The 22,870-nt window shown below is 42.9% G+C and overlaps 1 protein-coding gene and 1 pseudogene across 2 annotated transcripts in view; both read left to right on the top strand.

Moving 5' to 3' along the window:
• Nucleotides 1–8,967: 8,967 nt before the first annotated feature.
• The window catches only part of EPHX2 (epoxide hydrolase 2), a 60,309-nt gene continuing 46,406 nt past the window's right edge, over nt 8,968–22,870 (top strand). Inside the window, exons 1-2 of one of the 2 annotated variants that reach the window (XM_045991446.1) lie at nt 8,968–9,156; nt 15,707–15,791. In XM_045991446.1, coding sequence (XP_045847402.1) covers nt 9,059–9,156; nt 15,707–15,791 — 183 coding nt within the window. In that variant the 5' untranslated portion in view covers nt 8,968–9,058. The remainder of the gene's footprint in view (nt 9,157–15,706; nt 15,792–22,870) is intronic. The other variant, XM_045991437.1, reaches the window with a different exon arrangement.
• On the top strand, nt 17,759–18,674 carry LOC123932545 (annotated as a pseudogene).

Genomic DNA, 22,870 nt, shown 5'->3' on the forward strand with positions numbered 1-22,870 from the left:
ATCTGATAAGGGATCCAAGATAGATAAAGAACTCATACAATTAATAGCAAAAAATAAACCAACAAAACCCCCCACAAGTAATCTATTAAAAACAGGAATCAAATAGAAATTAAAAACAGAAATCAAATAGAAATATTTTCAAAGAAACATATAAATGGCCAACAGACACACGAAAAGATGCTCATTATCACTCATCATCAGGGAAATGCAAATCAAAACCCCAGTGAAATATTACCTCACACCAATCAGTATAGCTAGAATCAAAAAGACAAGAATTAACAAATATTGGTGAGGATGTGAAGAAAAGGGATCCTTTGTGCACTGTTCGTGAGAACGTAAATTAGTCCTGTGGAAAATGGTATGGAGTTTCCTCAAAAAATTAAAAATAGAAATACCTTACAACCCAGCAATTCTGATTCTGGGTATTTACGAGAAACAAAAAAAGAAAACACGAATTGGAGAAGATACATGCATCCCTATGTAGCCTTACTTACAATAGCCAAGAAATGGAAGCAACCTCAGTGTCCATCAATGGATAAAGAAGATGTGATATGTCCATACGATGGAATATTACTCAGCCATTAAAAAGGAATAAAATCTAGCCATTCACCACAACATGGATGGACCTAGAGGGATTTATACTAGGTGAAATAAGTCAGACAGAGAAAGACAAACACCATGCGATTTCACGTACATGTGGAATCTAAAAAAATGAAACAGACGAACAAGCAAATGGAGAACAAAACAGAAACAGACTCATAAATATAGAGAAGAGACTGGTGGTTGAAGGAGGGGTGGGATGGGGGATGGGCGAAATAGGTTGAGGACGTTAAGAGTTACAAACTTCCAGGTATAAAATAAGTCGGTCACAAAGTACAGCATAGGCCATAGAGTCAATAATTTTGTAATACCTTTTATGATGACAGATGGTGACAGATGGTAACTACACTTACTCTGGTGAGCACTTTATAATGTATATAATGGTCTAATCACTATGTGGTTCACCTAAAACCAGTATAATATTATGTGTCAAATATACTTTTTTTAAAAAGGCTGTATAGTTTTCAATAGGACTCTAGAGATTTTTACTTTAAAAAAAAAAAAGGCTGTGTAGTTTTCAAAAGGACTCTAGAGTTTTCAGTTTCTTTATACGTAAAATGAGGATGTGGCTATTGGTCCCCACTTCACCTGCTTGCGGTGAGGAGTGAATAAGTTAGCATAAATAAAGGGCATAAAATAGTGAAATAATGCATGATATATGTGTGTGTGCGTGTGTAAATAAATGGGACATTTATGTGTATAAATACATATATTTATACATATATACATGATTGCTAGTATTCTAAGAAAATTGAAAGGCATAAAATACAAAAAAAATTCTCTAAACACCTATGTTCTCACTACCCATAATTAACAAAGGTTAGAATTTCACCTTATGTACTTGCATATGGAGGGGTGTATGTGTGTGTGTCTGTGTGTGTGTGTGTAAGGAAGGAAATAATCATAGCTTATACCAATAGGGTTCTTGGCTGCAAGCAATAAAAACCTATTAATGAATTTAAGCAGAAATGGCTTTTATTAAAAGACAATGGGTGGTTCATAGCAGCGCTTAAAAAGCCGGAGAAGCCGCTCAGGGCACAGGTAAAATCAAGGGAGACATCAGCCAGACGAGAGCCAAGATCACAAGTCATTCACCTGCAGGGAGGGCCGGGGGCTGCTGTGGGACTGGAGGGAAAACCTCGCAACGTCTCTCGCTGGGACTGCTGTCACTGCTGTCCCTGGAAACCAACCTCTCCTCCTGCTGCCAGAATTCATCCTCCTCTGTCCCTGCTTCTTTGTGTCACTAGCTCCCAACACAAAGGTGGGGACAGATGCTTCAGATTAATCGTGGGCCCATGAACGAAGTGCAAGGAAGGTTGAGGAAGCAGGAATCTGGTGTTTGATCTCCTGGTAGAAAGTGGGCTCTGCCACCTTCAAAGTGGGAACATTCCCAAAATATTGGAAAGAAGTTTAAATGCTGGAAAGCTCCCCCAAATCTAGCTTTTGGGCTCCTAACATCAGTGTACACCCAGCTTTCCATAATTACACTTCCCCAAAAAAATTGTTTACGTATAACTGTTCTAGAAGTTGTCCCTAGAATTTGCTTTAATGCGGCATGGCAATACATACGGACACGGGAATGATTGTCGAGAAGGAAGAAGTTTCTACTCACAGATCCCTGGAAATAAAAATCCCGGTGGACCATGCAGGGCCACAGAGGGAAGCACCAGGGTTTGGCCAGGGTGCAGAAAAGGCAAAGAAAAAATCATTGCCCAGAGTATTTTTTTTAAAAGATTTTATTTATTTATTTGTCAGAGAGAGAAAGCACAAACAGGGGGAGTAGCAAGGAGAGAGAGAACTGGCCCCACGCTGAGCAAGGAACCTGATGTGGGCTCGATCCCAGGATGCCGAAGGTGGATATCCAACCGACTAAGCCACCCAGGCACCCCATGGCCCAGGTGTTTTTTGGCGTTTCTGCAAGAAAGGCAAGGCAGGCCAGGGTAAGCAGCTTAGAATTGGATAGTTTGAGTAATTTTGGCAGGCTGTGGATATAGGGACAGTTTCTAGTTATCCAGTACATAGCCATGGGGTGTTTTTGTGCAGGAGAACGTTGGCTTGATATGCAAGAGATAAAGGACGTGGTTGGGGTTATTGACTGGGGACTGTTTGGATGGTTTGTAATATGATCTTTGTACCTCCTTGAAAACTGGATCACAGAGATGATGTAGATAAGTGTGGCCATTAGTTTGGCCCAGTGAGTATTGGTTGCCAACTAGACAAACACAGAATCTAAGAAAACACATTTAGAACACTAACATGAGGCAGCCATTCCTTACAGAAATAAAAGTCTCATCCTCACCTCATATCCCTAGGGCTCATCAGTTACTCCCTCCAGCTCCATAGCTAGCCTCCCTGGGCAATGCCCATCCCTGCTCTCATCCTGACATGACGCCACCTAGAAATTCTGTCTCCTATGGAATAAATCATAAAGCTCATCAAAAGCATACTGCATGTAAAATAATAGGGTGGTCAGAAAACAAAACAAATTAACCAAGTAAAGAAGAAAATATTGCTGGTACAGCCCTCATTGTTTTAAAATATCATTAGGTTAGAGTTGGTATTTACAACTTTCCCCTTCCCCCATTCTCCAAAAGAAGCATCTATTCCATAAAAGACAAATTGCTACCCCCTCTGTTATGGAAGGAGCTCAATGTAATCAGATTGCCACCAGGGGACTAATTTGAGCCTCTGGGCTCCAGCACACTATCTAGGAGCTCAGGATTTGTCACTGCTGTTGGGGAGCTGGGCATTTGGCAATGGTAGCAGTAGGAATCACAGTGGGAATGGCATTTGCAATGAGAATCACCTAATTAAGTTTACAAGGATGACTTGACACTTGGCAAGACCCATCCATCTTGGGTAGAGTTTGGTGGTAACCAGAAGTTCCTGCATAATTCTGGTCTTCGAAGGTTTTTGATGGTGATTCTAACCCTTGGGATTCTCCCAGAGACATAGGGATTTTATTACTTTGTTATAGAGGCTTCTTCTTGGTTCTTCCTCTCAGGACTGATAATGATGTGTCATGTACGGAGAAGTTGCCTTAACAAGTCTCATCACCCAAGGTCCAAACCACTTCCCACGGCCCCTATAATCAAGATAATAGTCTTCCCAAATAGGAGGCCTATCTAGGACTATCTATTAAGTAGGAACACCAATGTGTTTCTCAAAGCCTTGGAGGAGAGTCTCATGAGTTCTCTCACATGAGGAAGAAGGTGGAAGGTCAAACATAAAAAAATCCATTCCAACATTTGCATTTTGCCAAGTCTTCTCTTCCCCTATACTAATGTCTGGTTGTCATAGTAACTTTGCATGGGCTGCCATCGAACAAACTGTGAATACCACCCCGTGATATTTAATTTTTTTTAAGCTTTTATTTATTTATCTGAAAGAAAGAGACAGAGAGAGAGCATGAGCTGGTGAAGGGGCAGAAGGAGACAGAGAAGCAGACTCCCCACTGAGCAGGGAGCTCGATGCCAGGACCCTGAGATCCTGACCCGAGCTGAAGGCAGACACTTAGCCTACTGAGCCCCCAGGCACCCCTGACAATCCATTTTTATCTATGATCACCAAACTGTGGATATCAATGAGTAGAATCTTGCAGTTCGGTAGAGTGTTTTTGTGTCCTCCTAGGTTTGTCCCTGGAACCTGCCTGCTGGGACACGTGGGGACCTTAACCTGGTTCAAGTCTAGAGGCAATGGGAAGGTATTGGGTGGGGCATGAAGAAAGCTGGCTTATCTGGCCGGTGATAAGTGCTTCAGGTGAGGTAGTTGTGGGAAGTTCAGCAAAGGTAGCAGCAAGTTTATCAGCTAGGGAAAGAAAAACATCTTCTGCTTTCTGGCTTTTGTCATGGGACTGTTCCCAGTTCTTACAGTCTCACGTCTTCCCCATCAGTGCTGTGAATTGAACTGATGCAATAATGAGGCAAATCACAGAATTTTGAAATCAGTTTCTTTTGAACTTGGATTGGAGCCGTCTTGTCGGTTAACCATTGATTGCCTGTCAACTTCGACTGTACCATCAATATATGCTTTTCTAAGCATTTCTTCTTCTTCTTCTTTTTATATATTTTTAAGGGTTAGATCTCAAGTAGGCAGAGAGGCAGGTGGAGAGAGAGGGGGAAGCAGGCTCCCTGCTGAGCAGAGAGCCCGATGCGATGTGGGGCTCGATCCCAGGACCCTGAGACCATGACCTGAGCTGAAGGCAGAGGCTTTAACCCACTTTTAACCCGCCTTTAACCCAGGCGCCCCTAAGCATTTCTTCTTTACGGTGCACACAGTAGTAAACGTTCTCAGTGAGAAACACCAGAGGGACACTGCAGGAGGATGAGAGAGAGGTTTCCTGTGATTTGTAGCACAGGTGGGTGCACCTTTCAGCCTCAGCCTGGCAATCGCATCTCTGCAGCCATTTTGACACACAAACCCGGGGAGTCTGCATGGAGCCACCTGTGGCAAGCCCCCACAAGGACTTCGTGCAGCCGACTGTGGCCAGAGGATCCCACATGAGGAAGACTGCAGGACAAATAATTTCATGAAGAGAAGGCCAGTTGAGATAAGCAAGAGAGTGGTTGTAAATAAAGAAGAGAAGAGGCCCAGGACTGACTTCAATTTAGAGATGAGGAAAACGAGGAGGAGCTAGGAGAGGAAACCAAGCAAGGACAGTTTGCAGAGTGAGGCTCTGAGGAAGCTTGGAGAACCGAACTTGGAAAACTAACAGTAGAGAGGGCTGACACCAAAATCATGCATCAGAACCAGACTTGGGAACACACCACTCTTCCTGTTGCTGAATGCTGAGACCTGCATCGCCCCAGCCAGCTGGGAACCCTGGATACTGCTGCTGTCCCCAAACCGTCAACCCGAACTCTCTCCTCTGTCCCTCCTCCCTTTACCAGCTCCCACTATCACGTCTGGGCTGGGTGCATCTGATTTGCTGAGCCTAACTCGCAGACCTTCACCCTACCTCAAGGTAGGCTCACAGAATCTCAGGGAGGAAAAGGGAAGTAGGCTTCAAAATGACACAGCCAAGAACAACGAGGTGACAGCAAACCATGTCGTGGGACAGTTTTTATGAAGCCATACTCCCATCTCCAGCCAGGGGCTGATGGGCAGAGTCCAGCATTAAGGAAGCCCAGGAAAAATGGTGTTTGTAGAGTCTAGCTTGAGAAGTTAGCATTCTGAATGGGAGAACTATCAACATAGATGCTTGAAGGACACTGTGCATCTCTGAATGACAGATGTCCACTGTACAGTAGAATTTTTCAAATATACAAAGAAGTTACAGATGTTTGGCAGTCAAAAAAAAAAAACCGACTAAGAAGAATGACAAGTAGCCTCCATAAATATTTCTAATGTCATTCTTATTGCCACAGAAGCAACTAGAAATTCCTTGATTTCATCATTCTGCTACAATGGAAGCTTCTTAGTCCCCATTTTTGTCTGTTGCATTTACACAACGAATCCCAAGAACCCAGAATGTGCTTAATACATAATTTTCTGATTGAATTGAAGAAATTCATTTGCTGCACTACAGAAAGACAAAGTTTCAGGTGGAATGTGGGTTTAGAAAACTTCCAGAGCCAACTTTAATTTAGCTTGATTCAAACACCTACAGCAGGAGAGGCAACCATGTTGAGATCCTTTCTCGACCACCAGGAATTAAATCGAGTTTTAAAATAGGGTTGGAAAAGCAAGGTCTAGCAGGTGGCCGGAAAGGGTGTCCATGGCAGGAAACCCCAGACAAAACCAAGGTAAGTTTACTGGTCATTGCAGATCGCAATGACTGTAATCTGCAGATGGTTCACTGCACATACAAGTTCAGTGCAGATCTAGCGATTGACCTGAGGTGTCTTTCTGCATTTGGACCCCTACATTCACCATATTTTCATGATTCCTGCTATCACCTCCAATGCATTTTATAAATATTAAAATTAGCAGACATAAGGGTTGTGACTTACATTTCCAAAAGATACCCCATTTCCCTAGCCCAGCTGAGTAAGCTCTTACTTTTCTCCAGGTTGGCTGGCAGAAAACCTAGGGGAAGCGTGACCCATGAGAAAGAGCAGAGCACAGTCAAATGCGACTAAAACCTCTAAACCTTGCCTAAGCAGTTTGGCCAGGAAGTTACATAACTGATAAGGCATTATAAAATACTCCAGACTAGGTCAGGTTCCCAGTGTAACCGCCATGAATAAACAAAGGGCCATGTGAGAGCTTCATAGTTTCCTCTTCACACGCAATGATCTCGATCTTAAGACAGAGCCTCATGTTCTGTGTTTCTTACTTTCCTTCCCGAAAGGGGGATTTCTCCCATCCAGCTCTGTCAATGTGTCCTTTCTCTTTGCTTTGTTATGTTTACAAACACATACATATATGCATTCCTAAGTAGTCCCATATCCGTCAGCCAGCAGAAATCCCTTTAGTTATTAAATAGAAAGAGATTTAATACAAGATATTAAGAACCTACAAAACCTTTGAAAGTAGTGGAGAGGGGAGCTCCTGGGTGGGCCTTTAAGAAAGACTCCCCCAAATCACCACTGAACCAGAAGCTATTACCTCTGCCCTAATCCACCAGACTCCCCTGGGATTGAGGTCAAGAACACACAGTTTCATTGGCAATGGGGAATCCAGGAGTGACTCCAAGTTCTTTGGGCTAAGTTACTGAGTGAATGAGTGCCACCGACTACGACTGGGAATGTACTGGAGAGAACAGGCTTGAGAGGTGGGAACGCAGCAAGAGTTCTGTTTTGGTCATGATACATTAGAGACCCCTGTCAGACATTCACGAGGAGATGTGGAGTAGGAGGTCGGATATGCAACTCTGGAGACCAAAGGGAAGTCTAAGTTGGAGATTGAATTTATTTTTTATTTTATTTTTTTAAAAGATTATTTATTTGACAGAGAGAGCTGCAATGAGAGAGGGAACACAAGCAGGAGGAGTGGGAGAGGGAGAGGAAGGCTTCCCACCAAGCAGGGAGCCCGATGCGGGGCTTGATCCCAGGACTCTAACACTGAAAGTATTCTGAAAGAGGTCGCCCAGGGTCATCCAGGTCCAAAATCAAACTGCTTTTTCCAGTTCCTCTGCTAAATTTGGCTCCGTTGACTACATACTTCATGCTTCCTACTTTGTAGGAGTGGATTTCAGAAAGCACTAGTAACAACAGCCTCAGGGAGATCCCAGAAGAGGTTATGAGGCAAGAGACATAAGCACGGTCATAGTTCGCCGGAGCAAAACACCCAAAGCAGACTCATTTTCTTCTTCACCAGACTGATGATTGGTAGCTACAAAGAGTTATAGATGAATACTTCTTGATTTCAGTAAGGTATCTGATGATCTTTCACAACATTCTTCTAGCTAAAGGGGGCAGAATATCCTGCATAAATTCACAGAGGACACATTCCACAGAGAAGTCTCTGGGGTCTGTGTCTAGCAACATGGTCCTGGCAAGCTGGGACACTGAGCCCAGAGCATGTTTTAATTCACAGAGCTACACTGCAGGCATGAGAAGCCTGAAAACCCTTTGGCAAATACAGCTCAGACACTCCTAAGCAAACTCCAGAAACAAAGGAGTCAGCAGTGTGGAATCCATGATTTAAAACAAAGCTGTGGAGTGCCTGGGTGGCTCAGTGGGTTAAGTCTCTGCCTTCAGCTCAGGTCATGGTCTCAGGCTCCTGGGATCCAGTCCTGCATCAGGCTCTCTGCTCAGCAGGGAGCCTGCTTCCCCCTCTCTCTCTCTGCCTGCCTCTCTGCCTACTTGTGATCTCTCTCTTTCTGTCAAATAAGTAAAAAATCTTAAAAATTTAAAAAAAAAAAAAGCTGGAACATTTTTAGGCAGCATTAGTACAAGGAGAAGGTACAAAGGGGTAGTAAGTACTCCAAATTTCCTTCTAAGCCTCATTCCAACAAAAGATTAGAATAGATATAGTCTGAATAGGCATACGATATCCGGAGTGTATTTTACTCTTGAAACACATTTTGCCTTGACAGGTAAGTGTGTGATGAGGGGAGCGTGGACAGGACAGCATCGGATCTGTAAATATACGCACTAAAAGGAGGGGCAACAAAGCTATTAGTTTAGTAGATATGCCCACCGCAACAAACATGAAAGGATCCAAACACTGAATGAAGCTTTTGGCCACCCACACTTTAAAGGGTCAGTGGTCCCTGGTTCCTCCTCAGCCCCCTTCTCTGAGGCCCGCCCCCGGACCGGTGACAGTCTGCCAAGTTTTCAGGAAGCGGTCAGGACACTAGCAGGGCGACGGGATACCTGGAGGCCATGGAGACAGGTGGGTCGCGGCCCCTGCTGGGCCCGGACCGGAGCGGGGCGGGGCGGGGGCGGGGCGGAGGCGGAGGCGGGGGCGGGGCCCGGCTGGACCTGGGCGAGGGAGGCCCCGCCGCCCGCGGCTCCCGTCGCGCTCCGGGCCTCCGAGCACCGCCGGGAGCTTTGGGCCTCGGTGGGCCGCCATGGCGCTCCGTGCGGCCGTGCTTGACCTGGACGGGGTCCTGGCGCTGCCCTCGGTGGCCGGCGCGCTGGACCTCACGGAGGAGTTGGCGCTGCCCAGGTAAGGAGGTCAGCGCCCTGCCGAAGCAGAGGTGGGGAAGGGGGGAGCCGGCGCGCCAGCGGGCGAGCCCCGCACTGAGAAGCGGCCTCCGGGCTCCCCCAGCCGTGGTTTCGCGGTGCTGTGGGGCGAGAGCCTGCAGAGGTTAAGACAATTACCCGGCCCTAAAAATACCCGTGTACGCGACTAGACCCATTGTCTTTGTAAACGCTAAGTGATTAAATCTCTAAAGACTCCCAAATTGCCCTCTGTGTTGGATTCTTTTCCTAAAGTGAGAGGAGCTGCTCGCCGGGCTCACTGCTGCCCTCTAATTCTGTGTGCTGGAATGGATCCGCCGCCGCCCGAAGTTGATGAGGGAACAAAGTCCTGTGCTTTGCGGGCGCACTTGCTCTCAATCGCAAACTAGGGAAACAGCCCCAAAGCCTCGTCGCTGGGAAATGAACTAGGAAGCGTCACCAGGAAGCCAAGAAACAGGATGTTCAAAACGAGATTTCAGGTCAGAAAAGACCTGCAAATGAGAATTGAAAAAAAGAAACAAACCCACCAGAATGTAAAACAATTTTTTACAACATGGTTTCAATTATAGCGGGGTAGGGGGGAAGCTACCTGCAGAAAAATGTGTGGAGGAAATATCCCAGAATATGTTTGGGATTATTAATCCCAGATGAGATTATGAATGATTTTCTTCATTTTTCTACTTTTTGGCATTTTCAGTTTATCTCTTTATGAACATATGCTTCTCCTATAGTCAGAAGGAGGGAAAGCATATTTGTTTAAAAGTTAAGAAAGAGGGTCGCTCCCGTGGCCCAGTTATTTAAGTGTCCGCCTTGGGCTCAGATCATGATCTCGGGGTCCTGGGATGCCATCCTGCTTTGGGCTCCCTGCTCAGCGGGGAGTCTGCTTCACCCTCTGCGCCTCCCCCCACTTGCCTACCGGCCCACGCTCACTCTTTCTCAAATAACTAAATAAATTTTTTAAAAATTAAGAAAGAAAATAAAAGATCACCCTGGCAACACCCAAAGAAGACTAAATTCTAAATTCCTGGCAAGGATAAGGAGCCCGAAGGAAGCTTTGAGAGTTCTGTCCATATTGTTTCAAGGCAAATTAATGCTCAGAGACTGTTTCTTTTGGCAGCAGTTTCTGTAACCTAGGTTCACTGCGGGTGTTTCACAAGCCAGTAGCACACAGAATAACGGCCTTCATAAACCAGTACACTACATACTCCCAAACAATGATAGATTGATCCATTATTGTTCTAGTCAAGGGGGATCTGAAAGAAGTAAAGCCCAAATTTAGTTGAAGTGTACTTTCCCTTATTTTTTAAAAGATTTTATTCATTTATTTGAGAGGGAGTAAAGGAACGAGCGAGCCTGAGCTAGGCTTAGGAGTGGGGAACGGTGAAGGGCAGTGGGAGAGGGAGAAGCAGACTCCCTGCTTAGCGGGGAACCTGACAGGGGCTCCATCCCCAGATCGTGGGATCATGACCTCAGTTGAAGGCAGATGCTTAACTGACTGAGCCACCAAGGCGCCCCTCTTTGTATGTTCTTGATACAAGTCCTTTGTCATATGTTGGTAGTTCAGGCATATCCATGTGTATGGCTTATTCATTCACTTTCTCAGTGGTATCTTTGATAAACAGAAGGTACTGATTTTAATGACAACTGATTTATCTTTTTTTACTGTTTTATGGTAGCGCTTTTTTGTGTCCCTTTTTTTAAAATGGGCATGAACCCACGATCCCAAATCAGGACCTGAGCTAAGATCAAGAGTTGGACACTTAAATAAAAATACAATCTTGGGGCGCCTGGGTGGCTCAGTGGGTTAAAGCCTCTGCCTTGGGCTCAGGTCGTGATCCCAGGGTTCTGGGATCGAGCCCTGCATCGGGCTCTCTGTTCAGTGGGGAGCCTACTTCCTCCTTTCTCTCTGCCTGCTTCTCTGTGATCTCCATCTGTCAAATAAGTAAATAAATAAATCTTTAAAAAATAAGTAAAAATAAAATAAAATCTTAAAAAAAACTGGGTGGCTCAGTTGTTAAGCGGCTGCCTTCAGCTCAGGTCACGATCCCAGGGTCCTGGGATTGAGCCCCACATTGGGCTCTCTACTCCATGGGAAACCTGCTTCTTCCTTTCCCATTCCCCCTGCTTGTGTTCCTTCTGTGGGCTCTCTACTCCGTGGGAAGCCTGCTTCTTCCTTTCCCATTCCCCTGCTTGTGTTCTTTCTGTCACTGTGTCTCTCTGTCAAATAAATAAATAAAAATAAAATCTAAAAAAAAAAAAAAAAAAGTCGGACTCTTGGGGGGCCTGGGTGGCTCAGTCGGTTAAGTATCTGCCTTCGGCTCAGGTCATGATTCTGGTGTCCTGGGATCAAGCCATGTGTCAGGCTGCATGTTCTGCAGGGAGTCTGCTTTTCCCTCTGCCCCTCACCCTGCTCTCGTGCTCGCTCTCATACTCTCTCTCAAATAATCTTGAAAAAAAAAAAAAAAAAAGAGTCAGATGCTTAACTGACTGAGCTGCCCAGGTATTGCTGCCTTTGGTGTCCTTTTAAGAAATTTTTGCATTCTTAAAGATCATGAAGATATCCCACTTTCTTGGAGAACCTAGATCGCTTTAACTTTCACATTTAAATACATGATCCACCTCAAAACAAATTTTGTATATGGTGTGGAGTCTCCCTGCCCCCTGTGGATATCCAGTTGCTATAATGTCATTTATTAAAAAAAATCTTTCCCACATTAAATTTCAGTGGTGCCTTGTAGAGAAAATCAAATGGACCATGTATGTAGATGTCTATTTCTGGACTCCTTATTATGCTAAGTTGATGTATATCTCCATGCAATAATATCACATTGTCTTAATTTATAATAAATTTTAAAATCTTGTAATATATATCCTTCATATTTATTCTTAAATATTTGTTTGGCTATTCTGTGTCCTTTAATTTCCAGATAAATTTTGTAATCGATGTGTCGATTTTCACACTTATACACAAAATCTGCTGGGATTATGATTGGAGTGAATTAAATCTTTATATCCGTTTGGTGAGAATTTTTTCCCAAACCATATTGTCTGCTGATCCATGAACTTGATATAGAGATCTTTCTTAGTTTTGTAGTTTTCCAGGCAGAGGTCTTAGACCTCTTTCATTAGATTTATTTCTATTTTTTCTAATGCTATGGAAGTGGTATTTTAAAAAATTTCATTTCCAATTTCTTTTAAACCACATTTGTCCTGTTCCCAACATTTTATTTTCATCTATCTTTAAGTTGACTGGAAATCTTCCTTGAATTTTTTTTCTTTTTCAGGAGAGGCATGTGATGGTAAACATTGGTTTTATATGCTGAGACTTTCTGTTGCCTTGAAAAATGTATAATAAGTTATCTGGGGACACAATTTTGGAGCCATTGTTTCTTTTTCTCTCAGTGTCTACTGAGTATTGTTCCCCAATCTTTGACATCTAAAGTTGCAGATGAAAGACTAATGTCACTCTGAATTGATTTTTGTTTGTGTAGAACCTGTTTTTCTACACAAAAGGTTGTTACCCTTTGTTATCCTAGGAATTGGCACAGTTCCCCCACATACGCCTGTTGTGGAGGTTTGTTTGTTTTTTTTGTTAATTTTGCTTTGGTAATTGGTATGCTTTTTTTTTTTAATTTTTTTTTAATTTTATTTATTTGTCAGAGAGAAGGAGAGAGAGAGAGAGCACACAGGCAGGCAGAGGTGGAGAGAGAAGCAGGCTCCCTGCCGAGCAAGGAGACCATGCGGGACTCGATCCCAGGACCCTGGGATCATGACCCAAGCCGAAGGCAGTGGCTTAACCCACTGAGCCACCCAGGCGTCCCGGTAATTGGTATACTTTTGATCTAAGGTGTCGAATCTTTCTTCGGTACAGAGAAGTGTTCTGTTATTCCTACTGCTTCTCTGATCAATCCTGGATGGATTTTTTTTTAAGATTTATTTATTTAATTTGGAATTACTAATAAATTATTTATTTAAATTAAAATTTAAAAAATATTTTTAAAGATTTATGTATTTAATTTGAGAGAGGCACAGAGCACATGAGTGCACACACATGTGCATGCACACATGAGTTGGGGGGTGGGTAGGGGCAGAGGAAGAGAGAGAATCCTTCGAGCAGATTCCTTGATGGGCAAGGAACACAATGCAGGGCTCAATCCCACGACCCATGAGATCATGACCTGGGTAGAAACCAAGAGTCGGACACTCAACCGACCGAGCCACCTAGGTGCCCCAATCCTTTTGGAATTCTTACTGCTTGTTTATTGAAGGAATTTGACCTCCCTAGGTCTTATCATTTTGCTCATTAACTTTAATTGCTTCCTTGTTTTACTCTTTGTTCTTGAAAACTGTATCGTGTCTTTTGATTCACTAATTTCATTTTGTGTGATAGCCATTTCACTGCTCACTGCTTTTATTAGCCCCCTTAAAATTTGGAATTCGTGTTTTCCAATCCAACAGTGTTCATATTTCAAATTGCTTCTTCTGTTATTATCATTACTGCCTGATTTGCTTTATAGATACATTGGTATCTCCTTTCTCTGTAGTTCTAATCTTCCCTCAGTTAACCCATTCTGCTAGCAGCCCTCATTCTCCAGGCAGAAAAAATCATTTTCCCTTTGCTTTCTCCATCCTACTCCAGCATGTTATAGTTACTTATGTGTTGACTCCCTTGTTCCCCTGTGCACTCCCGAAAAATACAGTCACATTTTCCTGCCTTTGTATCTCAGCACCCAGTGCAATGTCTTGCACACCTCAGGTGCTCAATACAAGACGGTTGAGTCGAATTGTGTATTGATTCTTAAAGCTGGAGACCAGCTGCCAAAGGGCATGAGGAACCTTTGGAGGTGATGGAAATGTTCTAAAACTGGAATGTGCTGATGTTCGCATTGATATCACAGAATTACACAGTCTGTAAATTTACTACAAATCCTTGAATCATACTCTTAAAATGTGAATTTGATGGTATATAATTACAACATAGTAACCCTGTTTAAAAAAAAAAAAAAGACAACCGGCAGGGCAGTGCCTGGCTGGCTCAGTCAGTGCAACATGTGACTTGATCTCAGGGTTGTAAATTCAAGCTCTAGTTGGATGTAGAGATTACTTAAAGATAAAATCTTCCAAGTAAATAAATGAAAGACAAGTGATGCAAAGGTATGGCAAAGCCGTTGCTTTTACTGGAATGTTGAGCAAGGCTACAATATTAGGTATGTATCTTTTTGCATGTTGTGTGAAGTTGATAATCGTTACCTGCAAGAGAGTTAGTTGGATAGAAGAGAGTTGCCTGTTTTCAGAAGTGGAACTCCCAGAGTAGAGATATTTGTTGTCTTACTTGGGAATGGTAAACCATTTTAACTGGCCTGCTGATTCCCATCCATTATAAATATTTGCCCGGGGCACTGTATTAAGAAGGATTGCACATCAGTGCCTGGACTGAGTGGACTCGGATGTGGGGATGGGTTGTCAGGGGTGCGAGGGAGCAGAGGTGTGTGTGCCTGTCACATGTATGCCATCCTTTATCCGTCTCATGTCTCCTAGCCAGCCATGTGAAGGTAGCTGATCCACCATGGGGGTTGGGAAATTACCAAGAAAGCAGAATGGAAACTTTAATTTTGTAATGTAAGGAACTGACAGGGTGATGAGCTGCTCTCTCCCTATGTGGGTGCTATTCCTTGGGATGAGTATGAGCTGAGGTGTGTTCGCTGGCTAGGGCTGTCATAACCAAGTACCACAGACTGGGTGGCTTTCACAGTAGTTCCAGAGGCTAGAAGTCCAAGATCAAGATGGCGGCAGGATTGGTTTCTCTGAGGCCTCTCTCCTAGGCTTGTAGATGGCTATCTTCTCCGTGTGTCCTCACATGGCCTTCTCCTAGTTCAGTGTGTGTCCTGATTTCCTCCTCGGGACACTGCTCATTAGATAGGGACCACCTTTATGACCTCATTTGAATATAATCACCTCTTTAAAGGCCCTATCTCCAAATACATATTCTGAAGTACTGGGGATTAGGACTTCAAGATATGAATTGGAGGTGGGGCAGGGGGTTACAATTTAGCTCATAACCTGAGGAAACTTTTTAAAAATTAAATATGGTTAAAATGAAGTAGAAGCTGTATGTTCAGAATCAAAACCAGGAAAAAATATTTCATTCCCTCTGAAGAATATGTACTAATAAAGCAGTCCTTTGGAGCAATGCCTTGTGCAAATGAGCTGAAGACGGGAATGAATGTGTATCCAGTCTTGAGTTTGTCTCTTAAGTGGCAAAGCCAGAAGTACTGGCAGTTGAAGAGGCTCTGCTGGGTGGTCCCCGTGAGCTGCTTCACCTGCCAGCATATTCGTCATTTAATTTGTGGTCTCTCATCCAGGTTCGATTGCTCTTATAGCCTACGATCGTGGCTCGAACATTGCCTTTCCCCGTCCATGGCAGAATGCCCTTAGAACAGCAGTTTGTCTGTGGATAGGAATAGTGGCTGTCCCCGACATGCTGCTGTGATGAAGCCCTCCAAACATCCATGCTGTTGTTTCTTTGTGTCTTCCAGAGGCTTTCTGAGAGAAGCTTTCCAGAGAGGAGGCCCAGATGGCTCCAGTGCCCGCCTCATGAGGGGAGAGATCACATTTTCCCAGGTAAGGGGACACTTCATAAACCCCCTTAAGAAGGCATTCTGTGCCCACATGCCCATCTCCCGCACTGACTCGAAGCTCTCTCAGGGCAGACCCACCATGTTTGCCTCACCTAGTACTAGTACTTTCCTCCCAGGACTGGGATGGAGGCTTTGAGACACACAGAGGGATATTTAAGACTGGTTCATTATCTCTTTGGCCCAACCCGCAGGATTCGCCCCGGGAGTGGGAAATTACCAATTTCTTGCCAGTCTGTGCCGGGCAGAATAGCCTGTTTTTCCTCTTAAATTGTGGTAAAATACACATAATACAAAATTTGTCATCTAGATCACTTTTAAGTATATAATTTTGTAATGTAAAAGTATATTCGCATTGTGAAGCCATCACCACCGTCGATCTCCAGAACTCTTTTCATCTTGCTAAAGTCCTATACCCCTTCAACAAAAACTCCCCATCCTTCTTTTCCCCCAGCCACTGGCAACCATGACACTACTGAATTCCTGTCTCTGTGTATGAGGCTACTGTAGCCACATGAGATAAGTAGGATCCTGCAGTATTTGTCCTTTTGTGCCTGGCTTATTTCACACGTGATTTCTCCAAAGATCATCCGTGCTGTGACCTGTGAAATGATTTCTTTCCCTTTTAAGGATGAATCGTTTTCTGGTGTATGGATAGATCACATTCTGTTTATCTGTTCATCTGTCGATGGACCCTGGGTTGCTTCTATCTTTTGGTCATTGTGAATAATGCCACTGTGAACTTGGGTGCACAAATATCTGCGGGACACCTTGCCCTCAGTTCTTCTGGGTATAGACCCAGAAGTGGGATTGCTGGGTCATAGAGTAGTTCTTAATTTTTTTAAGGAGCCTGCATCCTGTTTTCCAGAGCGGCTGCCCCAGTTTGCATTTCCCTGGGCAGTGCACAAGATTTCCATTTGATCCATATCCTTGCCATTCCTTGTTAGTCTTTGTTTTGTTGCTTTGATAGTGGTCATCCTTACTCTAGCTGTTTTCGACAGGACCAGTTGTGGGGAGAGGTTGTTAATTAATAACTGGATAACGGATGGGCTTTGGAGGCAGAGAGCAGGATTTAAATCACAGCTCCCACTTACAGACACAGGTTGCTTACCCTCCTAAGGGCTCAGTCTTGCTATCTGTAAAATGAACGTGATCTATTGTCTACTTCATGGGTTGTTAGGAAGCTAAGAAACTGTCTCGCACGGTGCCTGGCACATAGCAAGTGCTCAGTAAATAGTAGTTATCGTTGTGACTACAACCTCCATTGGTTTTTAACAAAGCAGTGATCTGAAACCGCTTGGATTCTCAGTCAGTGTCTGCAAGAAGAAAGGCTACTAAGAATCTATTCTATAAGCACACCGAAATCCGCAAGTAATATTGTCAGACGAGAAGGAAAGAAGGGAGTACAATGTACTTTCAATGAACATAGGAATTATAGAGTGAATTTCTAGTAATTGCTGTGAAGACCCTGTACCCATTCTGACTTTCTTCGTCTGTGTACCTTCTAGGTAACTTGAATAGTTAGCAGATGGGGTCTGAAAAAGCACATTACAGTTGATCCTTCAACAACATGTGTTTGAACTCACGGGTCGATTTTTTTTTCAATAAATACACATACAGTGCTGTAAATGCATTTTCTCTTCCATAGGATTTTCTTAATAACATTTTCTTTTCTCTGGCTTACTGTATTGTGAGAATATAGTATATAATACATATAATAATATATGTTACATATAAAATATGTGTTAATTCTGTGTGATTGGTAAGGCTTCTGGTCAACAGTAGGTTATTAGTAGTTAAGCTTTGGGGAGTCAAAACTTACATGTGGGTTTTCAACTACGTGGGTGGTTAGGGCTCTCAACCCCCACATTATTCAAGGGTCACCTATATATTATGACAAAGGCTACTTAGGTTTAATTTGTCTTCAAAAATTATATCCTGGGGGGTAACAAGATGGCAGCGGAGACGGTGAAGCTCCATAAACTGAAGAGCACTTCTTAACCTTTTGGAGGTCACAGATATCTTTGAAACTCTGATGAAAGCTTGCTGAACTTAAGCAGGAATGTCTTGCTCGTGGTTTGGAGACCAAGGGAATAAAACAAGATCTCATCAACAGGCTCCAGGCATACCTTGAAGAGCATGGAAGAAGAACCAAAGCCCATAGAACTGCCTGTCAAAGAGGAAGAACCCCCCGAGAAAACTGTTGATGTGGCAGCAGAGAAGAAAGTGGTAAAAATTACATCTGAGCTACCACAGACGGAGAGAATGCAGAAGAGAGCTGAACGATTCAATGTACCTGTGAGCTTGGAGAGTAAGAAAGCTGCCCGGGCAGCAAGATTTGGGATTTCTTCAGTTCCATCAAAAGGTCTGTCATCTGATGCCAAGCCTATGGTTAACCTGGATAAACTAAAGGAAAGAGCTCAAAGGTTCGGTTTGAATGTCTCTTCAATCTCCAGAAAGTCTGAAGATGATGAGAAGCTGAAAAAGAGGAAAGAGCGATTTGGGATTGTTACAAGTTCAGCCGGAACAGGAACCACAGAGGATACAGGGGCAAAGAAGAGGAAAAGGGCAGAGCGCTTTGGGATTGCCTGATGAAAAGCTCTTAATGCTTTCTCTTCTCCAGTGGTTTCCATCTCTCTGACTTTTCTTGGTTATATATATACCTAAATGCACTGTCATGTGCCTAGGTCCTGCCTTGCAATGAGATAGCATGTACCCCGGGTACATCCAGGAACTTCAGCAGCAGTTTGACTCATTGCTGTTCCAACTTTAAGGTTGTTGTTCTTGTGTTGTTGTTTTTTAATTATTATTTTGCTTGTTAATAAAAAACAAATAGAAAAGAAAAAAAAATTATATCCTGGAAGTGAATGTCGTCTTTTAATTTTTTATTTGTGTATTCAAGGCACCTGGATGGCTCAGTTGGTTAAGTGTCTGACTCTAAATTTTTTTTTCTTTTCTGTATACAGTACAGACAGAAAAGTGCACAAAGTATACAGTTTAATGAATTTTTGCACAAACTGAATGCACTCAGTTCACCAGCACCCAGAATAAGAAATAAAACATAATTAGCACTGTAGGCACCCCACCTAACACCCCTTCTGACACTACCCCTCCAAGAGTAACTAACCATCCTGATGTCCAACCTTAGAGATCACTTTTACATATTTTGTACTTTGAATGGAACTGCACAGATGAATCTTTTCTATCTGGACATCTTTTCCTCAACACTGTATTTGTGAGAATCATAGATACCATTGTGCACAGTCCTAGTTTTGTTCTCATTGTTGCATGATACTCCATTGTATGAAGATACTCTGATCTCTTTATCTTTTTTTTTTTTTTTTTTTTTTTTTTTTTTTTTCCCTGAGATGGAAGGGCATTGGGAGACTTGGAGCAGTGAAGTGACATTATGTATATATATTTGCAGCAAGGGAAAGGTTTAGAGAGTGAGCGAGCACAAGCAGGGGGACTATTAGGCAGTGGGAGAAGCAGACTTCCTGCTGAGCAAGGAGCCTGATGCGAGACTCAATCCCAGGACACTGGGATCATGACATGAGCCAAAGGCAGGGAGACTTAACCCACTGAGCCACCCAGGCACCCCAAAGAAAAGGCTTATTCAGGAGGCAGCCAGCCAGATAAGGAGATGGGAAGACAAGCCTCAAATCCAGTACCTAACTGATATTTTTAAAACCTCACTCTTGCTGCCGCATAAATAGACGAAAAGGGCAAGGATCATTATAGACTAATTAAGGAAGCTGTTGGGAGATTAGGTGAGAGATGGTGGTAGCTTGGACTAAGGTAATATTGGGGGAAGTGGTAAAAAGTGGTCCAAACCTGGAATATTTGATAGTAGTTTCCTCAGGCTTTCCTGATAGATTAAGTGTGACTATGAGAGAGGAGTGAAGGGTAACAAACATTTCTGACCAGAACCAACTGACAGTATCAGTTGCTATTTGCTGCTGTGGGGCTGGGAATCATGTGCCTGACTTGGGGTATTTTAATTTGAAATGCTTATTTTTTTTAAGATTTTATTTATTTATTTGAGAGAAAATGAGTGAGAGAGAGCATGAGAGAGGAGAAGGTCAGAGGGAGAAGCAAACTCCCCAAGGAGCTGGGAGCCCGATGCGGGACTCCATCCTGGAACTCCATGACCTGAGCTGAAGGCAGCCGCTCAACCAACTGAGCCATCCAGGAGCCCTTGAAATTCTTATTGATCTCCAAATGGAGAGTGCAATAGGCAGCCTCATATACAAACCCAGAGTTGACGGAAGATATCCAGGCCGAACACACACATAGCATATAGATGGCATTTTTATGTGTCACTGGACTCAGTGTGATCACTGGGAAAGGGAATATAAATGGAGAATCCAGAGTCCCAGGTACTCTAATATTAAAGATGGGGTTGATGAAGAGGACCCAGATTGAGAGATGGAGAATGAATTTCGACCAGTCTGAGAAGAATCAGGAGAATGTGTGGACCCTGGCAGCCAAGGATTTATCAAGTTTCAGATGAAGAGAGTGGCCCTCTGTGTTGGTGCAGCTGATGGGTCAGGCAAAACGAGGGGCAGTGAGTGCCCATTAGATGCAGTAACACAGCATGGAGGTCATCAAGAACCTTGACAAGAGAAGGTGGAATGTGGAATGTGGAGATAAAAGCCTGTCCGGACTATGTTCAAGAAACAAGGAGAGAAAAGGTTTGAACACTATATGAAGTTTTGATACAAAGTGGGACTGAAAAATGGGGCAGTAGAAGGTGGAGGGGATAAGGTCAAGAAAGAGGTTTACTTTATGGTAACAATGTGCTTGCACGCTGATGGCAATGATACAGTAGGGAGGGAGACTGCTGATAAAGGAATAAGGAACCCCCTGGAGCTATGTCCTTGAAGCAGAAAGGGATGGAGTCTAGATGGAGGGGTTGAGCTTTGGTAAGAGGAACGGACCATTATCTTGGCAACAGAAGGGAAGATGGAGTTCTTGGCCACTAATGCGGGTAGGTGGATAGTGAAGGTGGAACTTGTGAAAATTCTCTTCTAATTATTCTCCCTTCCTCCAATCCTTCTCACTGTTTCTGGGATGACCTCCCTAAAATGGAAATCTACTTATGTAACTCTCCCACTAAACTATATTTATATATTTTTTACTTGTGTAACAGTCTAAGGCTGGAAATGTTTTATTGTTTTTATAGAAAGGTGAATACTTCCATTATTTTTCCAATTTCATTAATGTTTTTAGTCTACTCACATTTTATATTTTATCTTGCATCAATTTTGGCATTTGTATCTTTTGTTTTCTTTTTATCTTTTGACCCCCTCTTCACCCATTTCTCTCACCCCACCGCCACCATCTGCCTCTGGCAACCACTTTCTCCGTATCTATGAGTTTGGCTTTTTGGGGGGGGGGAGTTTGTTTTGTTTCTGTTTTGAATTTAATTTCCACATATAAGAGAGATCGTACAGTATTTGTCTTTCTCTGTTAGACTTCTTTCACTTAGCATAATGCCCTCGATGTTCATCTAGATTGTCACAAAGGCAAGATTTTGTTATTTTTTATGGCCAAATAATATTCCATTAAATTTATATACCATATTTTCTTCATCCATTCATTCATCCATTGATGAGTACCTAGGTTGTTTCCATATCTCGGCTATTATAAATAATGCTGCAGTGAACATGGGGGGGGTGCAGATATCTTTTCGAGTTAGTGTTTTTGTTTGCTTTGGATAAATACTGAAGTGGAGTTGCTGGATCATATGGTAGTCCTATTTTTAATTTTTTGAGGTATTTGCATACTGTTTTCCATAGTGGCTGCACCAATTTACACTCTACCAACAATGCACAAGTGTTCCCTTTTCTCTACATCCTCACCAACATTTGTTATTTCTTATCTTTTTGATAATAGCCAGTCTAATAGCTGTGAGGTGATATCTCACTGTGGTTTTGATTTGTGTTTCCCCTGATGATTAGTCATGTTGAGCATCTTTTCATGTGTCTGTTGGCCACCTGTACGTCGTCTTTGGAAAAAATGTCTTTTCAGGTCTTCCATACATTTTTTTAATCAGGTTTTTTTTTTCTTTTTCTTTTCTTTTCATTTTTTTTTTTTTTTGCAGTTGGGTTTTATGGGTTCTTTATATATTTTGGATATCAGCTCCTTATCAGATATCATTTGCAAATATATTCTCCCATTCGGTAGGTGTCTTTTTGTTTTGTATGGTTTCTGTTGCTGTCCAGAAGGTTTTTATTTTGATGTAGTCCTCATAGTTTATTTGTGCTTTTGTTGTCAGATTCAAAAAATCATCACCAAAACCTATGTTGGAACTTAACCACCTACGTCTTCTTCTAGGGGTCTTATGGTGTTAGGTCTTGTATTGAAGTTTTCCATGCATTTTAGTTGATTTTTGTGTATGGTGAAGATAGTGGTCAAGTTTCATTGTTTTGCATGTGGCTGTCCAGTTTTCCCAACACCATTTATCAAAGGGATTGTCCTTTCCCCATTGTATATTCTTGGTTCCTTTGTTGTATATTTACTGAGCATACATGTATGTGTGGGTTTATTTACGATCTCTCTATCAGTCTGCTATTGGGGTTTGGATATTTTTCAGTTGGAACTACTCCAAATAGTGCTGCTATGGTAGTGTGTAAACATGTCACAATCCATTTTGCTGCTATCAGCTAGGGCTGCCATAACAAAATACCACAGATTGTGCAGTTTAAACAATAGAAGTTTGTTTCCTCATAGCTCTGGAGCCTAGAAGCCCAAGATCAAGGTGTTGACAGGATTGTTTTTTTCTGAGGCCTCTCTTCTTGTCTTGCAGTGGCCATTTTCTGTGTCTTCACAGTCTTCCCTCTCTGTGCCTGTGTGCGTGTATGTCCTAATCTCATTTTACAAGGACACCAGTCAGATCAGATTCGGGCCTCCTCATGACCTCATTTTACCTTAATCACCTCTTTAAAGACCCTATCTCCAAGGACAATCGCTTTCTGAGGTGCCAGGGCTTAAGACTTCAACGAGAATTTTGGGGGAACACCATTCAGGCCATAAACAGGGACATTTGTGTAGTTTGTAGTT

The sequence above is a fragment of the Meles meles genome, chromosome 2, assembly GCF_922984935.1.
Source record: "Meles meles chromosome 2, mMelMel3.1 paternal haplotype, whole genome shotgun sequence".
Classification (NCBI taxonomy): Eukaryota; Metazoa; Chordata; class Mammalia; order Carnivora; family Mustelidae; genus Meles; species Meles meles.